General features: G+C 42.0%; 1 protein-coding gene across 2 annotated transcripts in view; it reads left to right on the plus strand.

Annotated features, from left to right (window-relative positions):
- The window catches only part of HS6ST2 (heparan sulfate 6-O-sulfotransferase 2), a 424,685-nt gene that overhangs the window by 316,614 nt on the left and 89,789 nt on the right, over positions 1-18,282 (plus strand). The window contains exon 2 of one of the 2 annotated variants that reach the window (XM_089657945.1): positions 13,141-13,164. The exons of the other annotated variant lie outside the window; for it this stretch is intronic. Within the exon in view, the coding sequence (XP_089514071.1) occupies positions 13,141-13,164 (24 nt within the window). The remainder of the gene's footprint in view (positions 1-13,140; positions 13,165-18,282) is intronic. 2 annotated transcript variants of the gene reach the window in all.

Raw genomic sequence — 18,282 nt, forward strand, 5'->3', positions numbered from 1 at the left:
CGCAAAGTCCCACTGTTGAAAAAAAGACGTTCTGAAGAGGTTACAATTTGCCAAAGAGCACATTGACTGGCCTAAAGAGAAATGGCGCAACATTTTGTGGACTGATGAAAGTAAGATTGTTCTTTTTGGGTCTAGTGGCCGGGGACAGTTTGTCAGACGACCCCCAAACACTGAATTCAAGCCACAGTACACTGTGAAGACAGTGAAGCATGGTTGCGCAAGCATCATGATATGGGGATGTTTCTCATACTACGGTGTTGGGCCTATTTATCGCATACCAGGGATCATGGATCAGTTTGAATACATCAGAATACTTGAAGAGGTCATGCTGCCTTATGCTGAAGAGGAAATGCCCTTGAAATGGGTGTTCCAACAAGACAACGACCCCAAACACACCAGTAAACGTGCAACATCTTGGATCCAGACCAACAAGATTGACGTTATGGAGTGGCCAGCCCAATCCCCAGATCTTAATCCAATAGAAAACTTGTGAGGTGACATCAAAAATGCAGTTTCTGAGGCAAAACCAAGAAATAGAGAAATGTGGAATGTAGTCCAATCATCCTGGGCTGGAATACCTGTTCACAGGTGCCAGAAGTTGGTTGACTCCATGCAACAGAGATGTACAGCAGTTCTCAGAAACAGTGCGACTACAACTAAATATTAATTAAGTGATTCAAAAGAAAGCAAAATCTTCAAACATTTTTCAGTTTCTATAGTGAATGTTTGAGTTTGTAAAGAATACAAACACTGCTATTTTTTTGAACAGTCTAATATTCACTTTTCTTCAATTTTTTTAGAGGAACAACACAAATTTGATATATTTTTCTTCATGTTTTGATTTGAAATAGAATGTGTAGTGTTCCCAATGCATTTGTGTGTATGGAAATAAAAGCTATTAGAAGGATTTTGAGATTTATTCACTTTGTTCAACACACTGCTATTATTTTGAACACAACTGTATACCCCCTTCCTGCCCAGGCCAATTTTCAGCTTTCAGCGCTGTCACACTTTGAATGACAATTGCGCAGTCATGCAACACTGTACCCATATGAAATTTTTATTATTTTTTTGACACAAATAGAGCTTTCTTTTGGTGATATTTATTCACCACTGGGTGTTTTATTTTTTGTGCTATAAACAAAAAAAGAGCAAAACATTTGAAAAAAAAAGTTTGTCTTTGTTTCTATTATAAACTTTTGCAAACATGTAATTTTTCTCCTTCACTGATGTGCGTTGATGAGTCTGCACTGATAGGCAGCACTGATGGGCAATGATGAGGTGGTACGGATAGGCAGCACTGATGGGCACTGATAGGAGGCACTGATGAGCTGGCACTGATGATGCTGCACTGATAGGCAGCACTGATAGGCAGCAGTGATGGGTGGCACTGCTGGGCAGCACTGATGGGTGGCACTGCTGGGCACAGGTGGGTGGCCCTTCTGGCACAGGTGGGTGGCACTGCTAGGCACTGCTGGGCACAGTTGGGTGGCACTGCTGGGCAGCACTGATGGGTGGCACTGCTGGGCAGCACTGATGGGTGGCACTGCTGGGCACAGGTGGGTGGCACTGCTAGGCACTGCTGGGCACAGGTGGGTGGCACTTCAGGGCACAGGTGGGTAGCACTGATGGGCACAGGTGGGTGGCACTGATGGGTACAGGTGGGTGGCACTGCTAGGCACAGGTGGGTAGCATTGATGGGCACAGGTGGGTGGCACTGATGGGTACAGGTGGGTGGCACTGCTAGGCACTGCTGGGCACAGGTGGGTGGCACTTCAGGGCACAGGTGGGTATCACTGATGGGCACAGGTGGGTGGCACTGATGGGTACAGGTGGACAGCACTGATGGGCACAGGTGGGTGGCACAGGTGAGCTGCACTGCTGAGCACTGAATCTCAGGGCACTGATCATCAGTGTGCTGATCACTTCTCTGACAATTGCCGGTTATCAGCAGTACTTTCCTCACGCTGTGACTGTGACAGCATAAGGAAACTGCAGCCGATAACCGGCAACTGTATTTACCTGGTGATCTGCTGTATCATTGGACACAGCTTATCACGTGGTAAAAGGCCGCTGTGATTGGCCATATGCTCTATCACGTGATCAGCTGTGATCACCGGCAGCTCCAGGTGCACACCGCTGGGGGTGCACATGGGGCACGTTTTGGAATGACGTCCTCCCAGAAATAGACAACCTCTCTGTAGTCGTCTTTCGGCTATAGCGCGGTAGGGAAGAGGTTAAATGATGGCAGGTGTGTACTGACTCCTATTTAACATGATTTTGAATGTGATTGCTTAATTCTGAACACAGCTACATCCCCAGTTATGTGTACACTTACTGTATGCAACCACATTATTTTAGTTTTTTATGTTTACTCCCCCCGTAAAATTATTTATATTTGTCTCATTTTTTTACATCACAGAAACCTGACATTTTAACAGGGGTGTGTAGACTTTTCATATCCACTGTATGATACTGGTCTCGGTATGAAAATGTATATAAATGTTGATTGTTAAAATTTCCCCCATGGTCACTACTCCACTTAGTGGAAAGTGAATGGTCACTTAGTGGAAAGTGAATGGAAGGTAGGTCTAGATGTACTGCAATTTAAGTATATTGTGAGTGCTGCTAAACAACTCCTGGGGGATACTGTGGCTGAACATGGTCCAATGCTGGCTTAATTTAAACATTATCTTTGTTCGTTAAATGTGAATTGGACTGTCTAGAACTCTCCTAGGGTACAAAAACAAGCGTTTCACTCTTAATTGCTCTTTGATCCACAGATCAATTGAGATGTACCTTGATGGAAAAACTCTGCAAGCAGCTTTTAACTGCACATGTACTGCCATTTCATGGTGACCAAATCGTACAAATAGCTGTGACTGGCCACCTATAAGTCAGTGAGATAAAGAAGAACCATGCACTCCAACACTTCAGAGTCTGTGAGCAAAGCTGATATTATTGCAGTTGATATGAAACTTTTGACAAAAAAAAAACAACAGTATCATGAGAGCTTTGTACAACTAGATTTATTTTCCTCCTTCTATAGGAATATGTCTGTCTTTGATTAGCCATTTATTGCACATTTCAAACCTATTAAATTCAATAAAATGTGCAATATCACAGCTAAGTAAAAAAAAGTAAATTACCAAAGCAATTCAATCCATTTGTATCCAGGCATTAACTAGGGTTTGCTAAGCAGCTCCTTTTATGTAAAAATTGTGTTACTGCGTACTAACAGCGTACTAAACTGCATCCCTTTACTTGCATTTATCTGGCCCTTGTGGCACTATTCCTACCACTGATATGAGGCACTATTCTTCCTATTAACACCAAAGATCAAGCTCTTTTCCTTCTAATTGATGCTAACATTGGGGCATAATTCCCACCACTGACACCCAGTGATGGGTTACTATTCTTCTCCTCACTGATCTAAATGATGTAATACCGTTCCTCCAACTGACACCAATGATGGGGCAGTATTCCTTCCACTGACACCAACAATGGGGCACAATTAATATTTTTCTTACTCCCATGGACCGCCAAGCCTGAGAAATTCTTTACTCCCACTGTTGCTGGGGCATGTTCTACTACTGATGGCCACAGTCCAGACCCCTAAAGTCTGAAGGACAGTAAACTTTAAACACTGCACATTAGTGCATTTTTGTTTATTCACTCACCTATCAACATTGAGTGATTCGAGCATATCCTGGTTGGACATAAATTTGAATTGATTACTAGCAATTTGAGAGACATTAGAAAGCACCTTCATTCTTTATGCTATGATAGAGGGGTGCTGTGTATTTCCTTACAACAGGTTATATCTGCCAGCCAAGAGAACTGTCATCTCAACTGTATGGGAATACTGGCCATTTTGCAGTTTCTCCTGAATTTAAGACAGTGACTTCACTGTGCACATTTGTATACCTATTGGTTGTTTACGATATATATTATTTTAGAGGGGCTAATGTTGCATCCACTGCAAGGTGTATTTCGTTAGGGTCCCATGTGACTCAGCATCCATTACCTCTATGAGGGTGCAAACAGACTTGATCTGGGGTGAGGTCTAACTGGGTTTGTTCTGCAGACAACGTTGTCTTCTTTTAAATTCTACATGGGGAAAGTTATTGGCTTTTTTTTATATATTGAATATATTTATATAAATAAAGTTTTTTTGTTTTCAATTTGGTGACCACATGTGTCCATTTATGCAGCTCCTGTATGCATTGGGGCCATATTTTTTCTTTTTGTTTCCCCAACTTTTTTCTTGTGGTTACAGCAAACTGGACTTTAGTTTAGAAAGTTTAGAGACCCCTGCTCTAACATCATAGTGCAAAAGTTATTCTTAATTTATAACTACGGGACCTCATGTTCCAATGACTGTAAATTTTGCAAAAAGATCATTCTAATAAAAGCAATGGGCAGGTTTGATGGCCCCTTGGGTGCATAAAACTTTTGTAAGCACTGTACCTCCCTATGAGTGCATTCCATGCTAATCTCTACTCTTCTCCAGCCAGCCCCTACAACAAGACACAGTGGTGACCTAGAAGATGACAAATACAATTACAGAGCAGAGGGGAACCGAGAATCTGGCACTTCTGGAAGTGTCAGTTTCTGAGTAGTGTTTAAGTCAATATAGTGCAGATTGCGGGCAAGGAAAGAGGTGAATCTTTGCAAAGAAATATGTTATTGCACTTTTCATTTAAGTGAGAGAGTCACTTTTAACTAATATGTAGCTTTGGTTGATGTGTCATTTTTCTGTAAACGTCTTGGATTACTGTCATATGCCAGGTATAGTACAGTACTGGAATAATTTCCCCCAGTTAATGTATGTGGAGACGACTGGTAAGTAGGGAGCAGTGTGACCTGCTGTGCTTTATGAATTAAGATATTGCTTGCTTCCTGACTTTCACAGAGATGACATTAAATTACACAAGGCTTTTTTGTGCTGTCACAGAAAGTCTCTTTTGGAAGTGTGGCCTTCCTGTGCTAATCATATGCGTACAAAACAATAATAATGCTGATGATATCTCCCAAAGGCTTTTAAAGGTCAGTTGGCATTGTCACAGTTTAGAAAAAGTCAGCTGTCACTGTAATTGAAAGGGGCAGATGGAAGGAGGACAATGAATTTCAAAAGAAATGCCAGTGAACTGAAGAAGGAGGGGTCCTTCTTCTCCGCGAGTATAATTACCATTATTTTCCAGAAAAAAAAAACATGGCTACTGTGCGCTTTCTACTGTAAGGAACTGTTTAAATCCCCGTAGGCTTATTCTCCATCTCTGACAAGGGAGTATCCTGGTTTTACATAGCTTGCAAAACCTTAAGAAAAGTCTTGTTTTAACAATAGTTTTATGTTTCCTGGAACAAGGTTTAAATTCTAAGTCCAGCCTGAACTTTTTTTTTATAAATAGAGTGGCTAAAAGATAGAACCTCTATCAAGTTTTTATTGCTGTTCTTGTCCCTGCCATGTGTAATTCTACACATGACCGCTTTGGTAACCTGTGAGAACAGGAAATAGGGTAATCAGCAAAGAAAGGAAGAGTCTAACCCTTCTGCACTCACATACTAAAGAAAAAAGGTTTTACAGTCTTTGTCCCTGATGGAGAGATTATTTCTCTCATCCTATGTCAGCAGAATAGGAAGTGAATAGCAATCTTCCCAGCAAGGGAACAGATAATCTTTCAGGTTAAAAAAATGTTTTGGCTGGGGTTGAGCTTTAAGTTTCTTTAACACGAACGTATGCTTTGCCCAGGATGCCAATAGGTCCACTTTAATACTAACCCTTAGAGTAGACCATACTTACCTTCCTTTCTCTTCCCGGCCAATGCTCTTAGTCACCATGATCAAGGGTAAGGAAGCTCTTTGTAAGCTCCGAGTTTACACAGGCCTGAAGCCTTTCCCCACTCAGTGTAGCCAATCACCAAGATCCAGCTTGGTCACATGGGAAGAAAGGGAGTGAATCACTTGCTCCTCTAAACCCAGAGGTTCCTAAAACTATGTGCTACTAGAACTACCTAGGTAGTTTCCTTCAACCTGTTAAGTTTGCTTTGAGGGCCAGTTCACATATGTGCAGTATGGTTTAGGTACATTTTTACATGAGTTACCATTGAACTCAATATAATGTGCATTTTCATGAAAGTGCATCAAAGATGCAGCAACTAGGAGTTTGTGTTAACGCTCCCTGCCGAAAACATACAGGTGTTACCGGGTCTAAGTCAATCTGTAGGCATCCATGGTATTTTTCTGTCCATCTGTTTATCATCATCATTTATTTTGTGTTCTGTGTCTGTTTAGATGAATACATTTTCAGTGAATTTAGTGAGGTAAGAAAAGGGTTGTGATGAATGTGAGCACCTCAATCCATCTTGATTAAGGAGCTAACAGAGGGTAATCAGGTCATCCTCAATGCACACCAAAAGGTTTATTGAGTGTTAACAGCTGTTGGTGTACTGTAAAGCCTTAGTAGTCTTCAAAAGAGAGGTTGCTTTGTACATTTTATAAATAAAATATTGTTACAATTCCCATCCTATAAAACATACTTTTAAGCTGGCCATTCAGCCCATAGAATGAATTAAAGAATCTAGCAGATTTCTCCATCCACACAAAGAAATGATAGAACAGTTTGTTGTGTAAGTAGATGGAATTTTGGTGAATGTTTAGGGCCATTTGAACATGGCTGGCCAATACAAAGTGTTCTAGGTGAAATAACTGCTCTGTGATAGAGCCTATTACACAGCCATTACAGAGGCTACACTTGAAAAGTGCACTGTTGTAATGTCAGCTTCTACAGGAGCAATATGATACTGAAAAGCAAAGAATTTTCTGTCAATCACTTTGACTGTATGTAATACTGATCAAACTATTGTCTTTATACTTCAGGTTATGGTAAATGGAAAATAAATTGGTCAAAACAGTTTGGATTTCTGTGACACCAAGGCAAAACTTGATCTAAATGAGGGTTACTTAAAGTGATAATAAAGGTCTGTTTTTTGGTTTTGTTTTTTTTTAAAATAACAAACATGTCATACTTACCTGCTCTGGGCAATGGTTTTGCACAGAGCAGCCCCAGTCCTTTTCTTCTCAGGACTCCCACCTGTGCTCCCGACTCCTCTGACTTGACCAGTGCCCTCAATAGCAAGCCGCTTGCTATGGGCGCACTAGTGCGTGCATAGAGCCATGGATAGATACATAGAGCCGTGGCTCGGCCCTGCCCCTAACTCTCTCCTCACTGCCTCACTGTCTGGATTGACAGCAGTCGGAGCCAATGGCACCCGCTGCTGTGTCTCAGCCAATGGGAAGGGAGAGATCCGGGACAGCCGTGCACATCGCTGGATCAAGAGGGGACTCAGGTGAGTATGGGGGGGGGGCTGTTGGGGGAGCAGCACACATAGAATGCATGAAGGTAAACAACCTTCAGCATTTACAACCACTTTAAACTGGAGGACACAGCAACAAAAATCTGAACCTACTATGGATAAAATTATTTTATTAAAAATTGATTTTTTTGGTGGGTGTCCTTGGTGTAGATGTCCTATAAGCCTCAATGCTACTGACGAGTGCCACCATTATGCATGTGATTTCAGTAACCCCAGCAGACTCAGAACTGTCACTCAAGTGACACTCTATAGCAGGGGTATTGAATTAAAATTCCAAGAGTTCCGGTCACTAAAATTTTCTTCTGGCTGAGGTCCGAATATAGTGTGTCCATCAGTGTGCCCCCGTACATTAGGTGTCGCCATCAGAGTGCAACTTTACATCATGTATTCCTATCACATCAGGTGTGCCCATCAGAGTGCTCCTTTACATCAGTTGTCCCCATCAGAGTGTCCCTTATTATCAGGTATCCCCTTCACATTGCCACCTTACATCTGGTATTCCTGTCAGAGTGCCCCCTTACACTCAAAGTACCCCTTTCTATCATATTTTGCCATCAGAGTTCCCCTTTCCATCATATTCCCCATCAGAGTGCCCCTTTCCATCATATGTGCCCATCAGAATGCCCCTTTCTGCAGTATGTGCCCATTTATGCCCCCTTAACATAAAATGGGCCCATCAAAGTGCCCCTTAACATAAAATGTGCTCATCAGAGTGCCCCTTAACATAAAATAAGGGGCATGCTGATGGGCACATTTTATGTTAAGGGGCACTCTGATGGATACATTTTATGTTAAGGGGCACTCTGATGGGCACATTCTATGTTGTGCCCATCAGAGTGCCCCTTAACATTCAATGTGCCCATCAGAGTGCCCCTTTCCACAGTATGTGCCCATTTGTTTCCCTTAACATAAAATGGGCCCGTCAGAGTGCTTCTTAACATAAAATGGGCCCGTCAGAGTGCCCCTTAACATAAAATGTGCCCGTCAGAGTGCCCCTTAACATAAAATAAGGGGCATGCTGATGGGCACATTTTATGTTAAGGGGCACTCTGATAAGCACATTTATATTAAGGGGCACTCTGATGGGTACATTTTATGTTAAGGAGCAGTCTGATGGACACATTCTATGTTGTGCCCATCAGAGTGCCCCTTAACATTAAATGTGCCTGTCAGAGTGCCGCTTAACATAAAATGTGCCCATCAGAGTGCCCCTTAACATAACATGTGCCCATCAGAGTGCCCCTTAATATAAATGTGCCAATCAGAGTCACCCTTAACATAAAATGGGCCCGTCAGAGTGCCCCTTAATATAAAATGGGCCCATCAAAGTGCCCCTTAACATAAAATGTGCTCATCAGAGTGCCCCTTAACATAAAATAAGGGGCATTCTGATGGGCACATTTTATGTTAAGGGGCACTCTGATGGGCACATTTATATTAAGGGCACTCTGATGGGCACGTTATGTTAAGGGGCACTCTGATGGGCACATTCTATGTTGTGCCCATCAGAGTGCCCCTTAACATTCCATGTGCCTATCGGAGTGCCCCTGTAAGACTACACCCTACCTTGAGGGCAGACTGGAGCTGTGCCAGGATCCTTGCTGGAGGCTTGTGTGCAGGCAGGGAGCGGTAGCCATAGGGACAGTAAGCTGAAAGGGGCAGGGCACACACGTGATGTCATGTTGCCGTGACGACCACTCTGCTCAGCGACGGATCTGTCATTGCGGGCTGGCGGTCCGGGCGGCAGCACTGCTGGGCCGTTCGCGGACTGTGGTTCACCTTATCCAACAGCCCAGTAAAGTCTGAAAACCCACAGGCCAAATGCTTTCCCTTCATAGTCACCTAGCTTGTTAAGTTGTTATATTTAAAAAAAATATATATATATATATATATATATATTTATTTATTTATTTTTGGTATTTTAACTCAATGTCATTCTTTCAGCATTTCTAAAGATTCTACTCAAACAGCAAGAAAATATCACTGTATTTGCACTGTCATATTGAAGGCAGTCATTTCGAAGTAGGCAAGCAGTCCCTGACATAAAGCAGGCTGAGAACCACTCTCTGAAAAAATGTTATCTGGCGTGTGTTTATAAAAGAGTCAATCAGAGCAGACAACCTGGTCTTGATTGGCAGCGTTATGTGAAGTGACCTGATGTCTTTTATGTTAGAAAATCACCTTTGTACATCTACGGTTCTCCTGTTAAGTACAGAGCACCTTCTGCATTCGAACATAGATGATTATTCTTTCAAAAGAGTTCTAATATTTCTTTATTGTTCTGTTCGTAAATGGACTCATTACAGCTTGACAGAATCTTTAGGCCGTATTTTCCACATCAATGAATTGGCCACAATGTGGTATATGTCAGAACAATAGTCCATCTCCGGTTGGATGCATGAGGTGTTATGGGATGTTGTGATAACGGTTGTATTTTAGGGGGTATATGTACTTGTACTCTATGTACTTGTAAGTAATGGGATTTTGTACAATATTTAACCCCTTAAGGAATAATGTATTCTTGTCAGTATCTCATCACCGAGTGCCATAGCTATATAAATCTAACCAGTTCTTATAACAACTCTTTTTTCTTTTTTGTGAAGAAAGTGTTACTACTTATTGAGCGTCTATGCCTCTAATAGGCACATGTGGTAGAATTAAAAAACAAATAAAACCTATGGGTGACCATTTCTGATGAGTTATTGGTGTCCATGCTTCTAATAGGCGCATGTGGGAGAATAAACAAAAAGCTAAAAGCTATGTGTGACTTGTTGGGTGTTCATTTCTCTAATAGTTAAGCACATGTTGAAGAACAAACAAAAAAATGGACTGACCACTACTAATGACCTATTAGGTGTCTATGCCTCTGTGTGTGACCACTGCTAATGACTTACTGTATTTGGTGTCCATGCCTTTAATAGTTAGGCACATATAGGAGAATGAAAAGACTTTTTCTCCCATAAAAAAGGAACTTCCACTAACCTGTCAGTAAGATATGTTTTCAATCAGTTTGATAGTAGAAGGGTTGAGCACAGAAGCAACATTTTATATTTTTCAGGGTGTCAGGTACAGGACTACCAATTTATTTCTATTACACTGCGCAGAGAGGTAGTGAAATGTGTGGTGGTTTAGCTATATCAAATTTTAGCAATTTATCCATATTCTGCACTTCTGTTTGCTTGAAATTCATAATTAAAATAAACTTTTACTTTGCCATGTAGAGCAAAGTAAAGGGTCATTTTGTTTTCCTCCTCCTGGAGCACAGAGGCAGTCCCTGGGTTACAAACGAGATCGGTTCTGTAGGTTTGTTCTTAAGTTGAATTCGTATGTAAGATGGAACAGGTACTTTTTTAAGTACAACTCCAGCCAAAAAAAAATATTTTTACATTTTGCATAGCCTAGAGAAGGGTTAACGGGCCATGCAGCGATGTGGGATTGCTGTCAGGTCTGCCGGACAGTAGGTGGCAGCACGTGGTGAGCAGCAAGATGACCGCCTGGCAGTTTCAGGGACAAGCATGACATCACACTGCCTCCGTTCTTAAGTGCAAGTCATATGTAAGTTGAATGTTTGTAACTCAAGGACTGCCTTTTTACTTTTTTGTTTTCTCCCCATTTGCTCTAAACAGCCATCAGGATTGGGGAAATAAGCCCTGTGTATGTTTGTTCCCAGCTCTGGGATAATCACAAGAAATGTCACACCTTAAAGGGGGAGTGAGTCACATGCTCACACCCTCATGCCTGTTATTTCAACTTAGATTCCTGCAGCCCAACAAAGCAATAGGCGAGGGCAGGGAAGGTAAGTACAGTCTGCTGTGAAGAGGAGGAGCTAGGTACACCTCTTCCTATCATAGGTCATGTTAAGTTATTTCATAAAGGCACACCTTTTACTATTTACTGAAATATAGGTTTGTGGAGAAAGCTGCAGCTGGGGAGATGTACAACTAATCCAACTTGAAGTCTGAGTTATAATTACTTATTAGGAAGCAAAAATTTGGAACGTAACTTATCAGTTGGGAAAAAAACAGCTTTTCTGATCTTCTGAATGGTGACTGCCAGTTCTGGCTGAGCCCTGGTCTACTCAGACATGCCAAAGACTGACTATTATAGTGAGAGGCCAATAAAATTGTACGGGGGGAGGTTTTGGCAAACTCCCATACTACCTGTAAGTGTCAAAATTGTGCCTGTAAGGGGTTAGGCCATAACAGCAGAGGCTGCAGCAGGTATGTGAAAGACGCTTAATTTGTTATATTTTTTGTTGACCAAGTCTATTTAACAACTTTTTGAATTGTGAAAAAATAGCTCTTCAATATCTCTCAAACAGGACTGCTCATGGCAGCTCTGCTTGTTGACTTGCGACCTAAATTCTTAGGAGTGTTATCGACTTGCTTTCAGATTATGTCTTTAGTTCAGTATCTTTTTTCCTGCAACACTGGTTTCCAGCTCAACCCGACAATCTTACCAGCAAGTGTGAAATTTTGCTGGCAGCTCGATAAGAACAGTAAGAACATGGCCATCTCAGAAAACGCTTACAAAAGAACATTTTTGGTTGACCATTGATAACATATTTGATATTCTGTTCGTTTTGACTCTGTGGCACTTGACAAGTGAATCCAATTTGTCCAGATTTAGATGACATACCTGCTATTATGTAATTCCATTAGGAGGTGCCTGCAGCAGTGGCTACAGAGCCAATCTCTGAAGACAAAACTGTAATAGGACATGTGGCGGTATTACTGTATGGTTGCACAATGCTGATGGGGAGCATGACCTATCTCAACGCTGCGTATCAGCGAGCTGAGAGGAGCAGAATTGGCTGTCGTCTTCCCCTGAAGTGGCCTTAATCAGGATATGATACTTATGCATTGTACTAAGTTACTGTAAATTTTATAAGACATGATCGTAGTTACATTTTGTTCATAGAGAGAGGTAACACAGTTTGGAATTTGTATGTAAAATAAAAAACAGTGACGGTGATTTTTTTAATTTTTTTAAAATTGGCTTTCATCTCCAAAATGTAAATACTGTCCGAAAACCCATACTTCTTATATAGGTATGATGTAGTTAAAGGAAAAATCCAAAGATACATGGATGCTTGGTTGCGCCAATCTGCCCAATGTGTTCCCTCAAAGTCTTCTTCTAGTTTCCAGTGATCTATTTCCAGTAATTGCACCCTTCACTTATATAGGGATCACACTATATAATTACTGTATGTTTTTCCTCATGTAATCACATACAGTTGCAACATCAATAAAAAAGTGTGTGATTTGCTGTAACCGATTGAAGAAAATTGCAATAAAATTTGAACAAGTTTTTTTGACAATTTCAGCTGTGCAAATAGCCTGTAACTTGGGTCTTAAAAATCAGCTGAAAGATGAATGTATATGAAATGCAGAGATTTCTTTAAGGGCTAATCGGCTTCTACAAAAGAAAAAAAGTAAATTTTTTTTTGCGGAAAAGGTACATGACCCCACAGGCCATAAACTTCTGGGTGCAGTTCATACGTAGATTTCCTATACTTACTTATACATACCATACAGTTTCAAGGGGTTGATGTGACCACAGGAAAAAGTTTTCAATTGCCATGTTCTAGGACAAATCATGGGTTCCGGAAAGCTAGTGAAGCATGCCTTGAATTTCCTATACAAGATACAGTATGCTTTCCCAGCGTTTCTCAACCTTATTTCAGATACAACATACTTTAAAAATATGTGAAATTGTTAAGCACCCCAGGGTGAATTATACCTTGTTTCCTTGTTTTTTCCAGGACAACTTGGGCCTTCATTTGGTGGTAAATATCAATGGATATCTTTTGTTTTATCTTTTTTTTTTATTGGAAAACTAACATAAATAGCACAAAATCATTTTTATGCTGTATATTTAATGCCATGACCATATTTCACCACCTGACATGCATGATGATACAAAGGTGTACATTATTTGTTGTTATGTACCTGTAGGAAAGCCAAGAAACAATACTAACATTTTGCTTTTATTTTATCCTACTTAAACACACTGACACTAAATATAAAAAAAATTTTGTATCTAAAACACACTGACAGTAACCTAGATCAAGCCCTGATCTAACTGTTTTATCTTAATTTTATTTCCAACAGATTTTTTTTTTTTTTTTTTACATTGACTTCTCCTCTAGCTATTGATCAGTAACAATGTGATCAGGAGCTGGTCTTACTGGCTCCCAATTGTTACCCTAAAACCAGGAAATGTGGGTGACCGCTTGGTTTTTGTGCTGGGGGTGCACGATTGAGTGTACTCACAGCATGAACACATGTTGCATGTGTCCATTTCTGTGACATCACAAATACAGTATGTGTTACACTACTCTCAGGAGTGCTATCGTTTAAGGGTACTCCTGGCAAACCCAGACAGCATTCTGTTTGAGAAAAGCTGTTTTATTCTGTTTGCGCTCAGATGTGGAAAGCATATAGGACTCAAAACTGAACAGGTATTTTAAAGCCCAATCCAGCATAGTGTGGAGAAAAGTTGTAATCTCATTTTTTTTTTCTCTGTTGGAAAGATTTCCCTTTCATTTGCCATGTGGTCAGCAGGACAGGAAGTTAAGTGTTTTCTCCCCTTTGCAGAGAGAAGTGTCAAGGTCCTACCTTTTCCCAGAGGTTATGTTACTCCATGTGCTGGCATCCATCTTGGATTTCTGCTGAGCATGGTGGGAATCCTTTATGCCTTCAGGTCTCTGAGGTCCATCCCACAGAGGGGTGTGGCTGATGACATATAAGCCTGTGGTCCGCTTATGCTCTTTGCACTTGTGTCTTGTGTCTTTGTGTTGCTATTACTCTGTTCTGACTCTCGTGACTCTCCTGGAATCTGACTCGGCTTGTGACTTGACTATTCTTTGTGTTCTCCTTTGATCTGACCCTCTGTTGCTGAACCCGGCTCGTGACCTGTGATTCTCGTCTGCTGTCCTGTACTGTTTTATCCCGTTGTTGTTGTTGACCCGGCCTGTCTGACTACTCTATTGTCTTTTCTACCAGCTACACGCCATTGGCGGTGGCCATTACCGCAACTGAGGTGTCTCGGGGGCCGCGACCTGGTTCCTGGCTGCGTCAAGTCCATCCCCACCATCAGGGGCCCTGGTGAAGGGCAGCCTGGGACTTAGACTCCGCGCCCTGAGGGACTTCGGTCTGTGGGTGGTGGTTGTCGTCAGCCAGTGCGTTACATTGTTTAGGCCTGCCTGTCCATTCCTCAGCTCCTGCCCTGACAAGAAGTAGCAGTAGGGTTGCCACCCATCTGGGTTTTGAATCATGCCCAGGTTTCAAACTGCCGACGTATTATTCAGCCCCAACTGTGGCTCCTCAGATGGGTTGCCAGCTGCAGTTGTAAGCTGATATTGTCTGTTACACTCTCTCACACTGCTTAGACCCAGCACTTTTCCCCCCTGCATGGACAGGAAAGGAGAAAGAGCGCTGGATCTGCTCCTCATCTTCCTGCCCCTCTCCTCCTGTGCCTGGCCACAATCCAATCCTGGCAAAGCTGTCCCTCACAAGAGGGATGAGTCAGCGGGAAGTTTGAAGCCCGGCAGCAGGAAACTACATGGTGGTTGAAAGATGCCGACCTCCATCCTGAGTAAGTGAGCTCACCATCCATTCACCGTCTGTGACTGATGTCTCCCCCCCCCCCGTCCTGCCTCTGAATCAGTACACTAATGTAAGGGGTGCTCTGCAGACTCTTATATTGAGGGGGCTTTGGTGAGCAGAGACCCCCTTACATCAGAGTTCCCCTTTACACCAGAATCCACAGCATTCCCCCTTACATCAAAGCCCCCCCCCCCTTCAATCAGGGTTCTCAAAGCACCCCTTACATCAGAGTTCACCTTTACATTACAGTCCCCAGAGCTCCCCCTTACAGTGTAAGTTGATATTCTGCAGACTCGGATGTAAAGGGGAACTCTGCAGAATCTGATGTAAGGTGGGCTCTGGGAACCCTGAATAAAGGAGAATGCTGGGAACTATGATGAAAGTGAGGGCTCTGGTTCCCAGAAACCCCTTACATCAGAGTTCCACCTTACATCAGAGTCCCCTCCTTAAATTGAGTCCCCAAAATTCCCTCTTACATGAGAGTCTGCAGAGTCCTCCCTACAGTGTATGGGAACTCTGCGGATTCAGATGAAAAGGGGAATTCTGTAGATTCAGATGTAAAGGGGGAATTCTGTGGACTCTGATGTACGGTGAACTTTTGTGATTAACTCCATATGATTATAAATGTTATTTTAGCACAAAATATATGTATAGTGTATACTTCAAAGAAAATTTGCTGTGTGCAGCTAAAGTGTTCTGGTTTGGCTTGAAGAAAAGGTGGCAACCCTAAGTAGCAGTAAAAATATATTTTTGTCAAGGGTGGAAGGGTTAACACCTCTGAGGGTTTTTTGCTTTTGGAAAACAAATAGTGAAGGTAAATTTAGCCAATAAAATACAGCAATAATAACTGTATCTCTTTCCCATGCTAACTTGGAGGTTGGAGATGGGCTTTTTTATTCAGTAGTTTATTGGGGTATTGGATATTATTATTATTATACAGGATTTATATAGCGCTAACAGTTTGCTCAGCGCTTTACAATAGAACGGGAGACAATACAGCAACAATACAGTTCAATACAAGAGGGAAAGGAGGGCCCTGCTCCTTGGAGCTTACAATCTAGGAGGGAGGGGCTAGTGGTACAAAAGGTAGTAACTGTGGGGGATGGACTGGTAGGAAGAGTAGAAGATTCCATTATTAGCTGAGGGCACGATAGGCTTCCCTCAAGAGATAGGTTTTCAGAGATTGCCTAAAAGTGAGCAGAGTAGGCGATAGTCTGATAAATTGGGGTAGAGAGTTCCAGAGGATGGGGGAAGTACTGCAAAAGTCCTGGAGACGAGCATGGGAGGAGGAGACAAGGGAGCTAGAGAGCAGGAGGTCTTGCGAGGAGCGGAGAGTACGGTTTGGGTGATATTTAGAGACAAGATCGTTTATGTAATTTGGGGCAGAGTTATAAATGGCTTTATACGTTATTGTTTATGTTTTGAATTTTATCCGTTGGGCAATTGGAAGCCAGTGGAGGGATTGGTAGAGAGGGGTGGCAGATACAGAATGGTTAGTAAGGTGGATAAGTCTGGCAGCAGCTTTCATGATAGAATGAAGAGGGGATAGCCTGCGATGAGGTAGGCCAATGAGGAGGGAGTTGCAATAGTCAAGGCGAGATATAACAAGGGAGTGAATAAGTTGCTTAGTTGTTTCCGTGGTTAGGAACGGCTGTATCTTGGAGATGTTACAGAGGTGAAGTCTACAAGATTTGGACAGTGATTGGATTTGGGGGTGAAAGGACAGATGGGAATCTAGGAGTCCACCTATTACCCTGGCATGAGGGGAGGAACTGATGATTGTGTTATTGAACTTGATGGAGAAGTCAGGGGAGGGGGCATTGGCTGGGGCGAATACTAAGAGCGCAGTTTTGGAAAGATTGAGTTTGAGGAAGCGGAGTGACATCCATGCCGATATGTCACTTAGTAGGTTAGTAATGCGAGAGGAGACTGAATGGGTGAGGTGAAGGGTAGAAAGATAGATTTGTGTGTCATCAGCATAGAGATGGTACTTAAAGCCATGGGAGTTTATCAAGTGACCAAGGGAGGAGGTGTAGATGGAGAAGAGAAGGGGTCCAAGGACAGAACCTTGAGGGACCCCTACAGAAAGAGGGAGTGAAGAGGAGGAGGCAGCGTTATAGGTAACACTGAAGGAGCACTGCGATAGGTAGGAGGAGAACCAGGAGAGAGCAGAGTCTCTGAGACCAAGAGAGTGGAGTTTTTTGAGGAGGAGGGGATGGTCAACCGTACCAAAAGCCACAGAGAGGTCAAGTAGTAAGAGTACGGAGTAGTAGCCATTGGATATACAGATATGTCACAGTATTTGCAACTTACATCAAACTCATTTGTCAGTTATGGATCTGATACCTAATGTTGACAGTGGAATTTGTATTCTATGATGATCCAGTAGAGTTTAAAGATAACAAAGATTTCCTTTCTTCAGCTCAGCTTTCCCTAAAATGGAGGGCATGTGCTATTGTGCACATATACAGTAACTTGCAAATATGAATTTAGCTAATGTGGTTTTTGTATGTCCTAGAATAGAAGAGAAGTTGTGCCCATTATCACTTAACAAAGCTTTCTAAAAGTGTGTGTGTATATAATATATCTTATGGAAAGTTTGTTAGCATTTTATCTAATCCGATTAACCTCACCAGCCTGACCCCATGACTCTTGTTATCTTCAAATGTCTTAAAAGCTTCACTTATTTTCTCTTCCATATCCTCATTGATCAAACCCTTAACTCTGGACTTTCCCTTCAGATTTAAAAGATAATGTTAGAAAACCAATTCTTCACATAGCTGCCCTTGACCCTTCCATTCTTAATACACTTGGATCTTTTTTTTCATTTTCAGTTGCCTATAGACCACTTTAAAAAAACTAGTGTGGTCTTAGAGGTCTTTAGACTTGCCACGTACAGTCCAATAAAACCAGGAACTGATTCAACACTGAACTCCAGTATGCAGCAATCTATATTTTTTTACTCTCCCACTGCCTGCTGTACAGCTTTGTGTCTCTACTTAATATTTATCCAAGGTTTTCTATCTTTAAACTGGAGAAAAAAAGGGTCACATGACCATCCATGCTTGTGTTTCATTCTTCTGTCTGGTGGGAGGTGACTCAATTACACAGATTTGCCAAAATGTAAACTACAGGACTGTAAAATGAGATGCTGTGAGTTTATTGTCACATACCTGTTGGGAGGCTGAAAGGACGAGGTTGGAGCCTCTTGTATCTCCAGCCCAGGCCCCACTGAGAGTGAAATAGATGGTACCAAGGGACAGGAGGAACACGAGTGTCAGCAGATGTTGATAGGG

This window comes from Staurois parvus, unplaced genomic scaffold (genome assembly GCF_062004578.1).
Source record: "Staurois parvus isolate SC_StPar_1 unplaced genomic scaffold, SC_StPar_1.0 ptg001045l, whole genome shotgun sequence".
In the NCBI taxonomy this organism is placed as follows: domain Eukaryota; kingdom Metazoa; phylum Chordata; class Amphibia; order Anura; family Ranidae; genus Staurois; species Staurois parvus.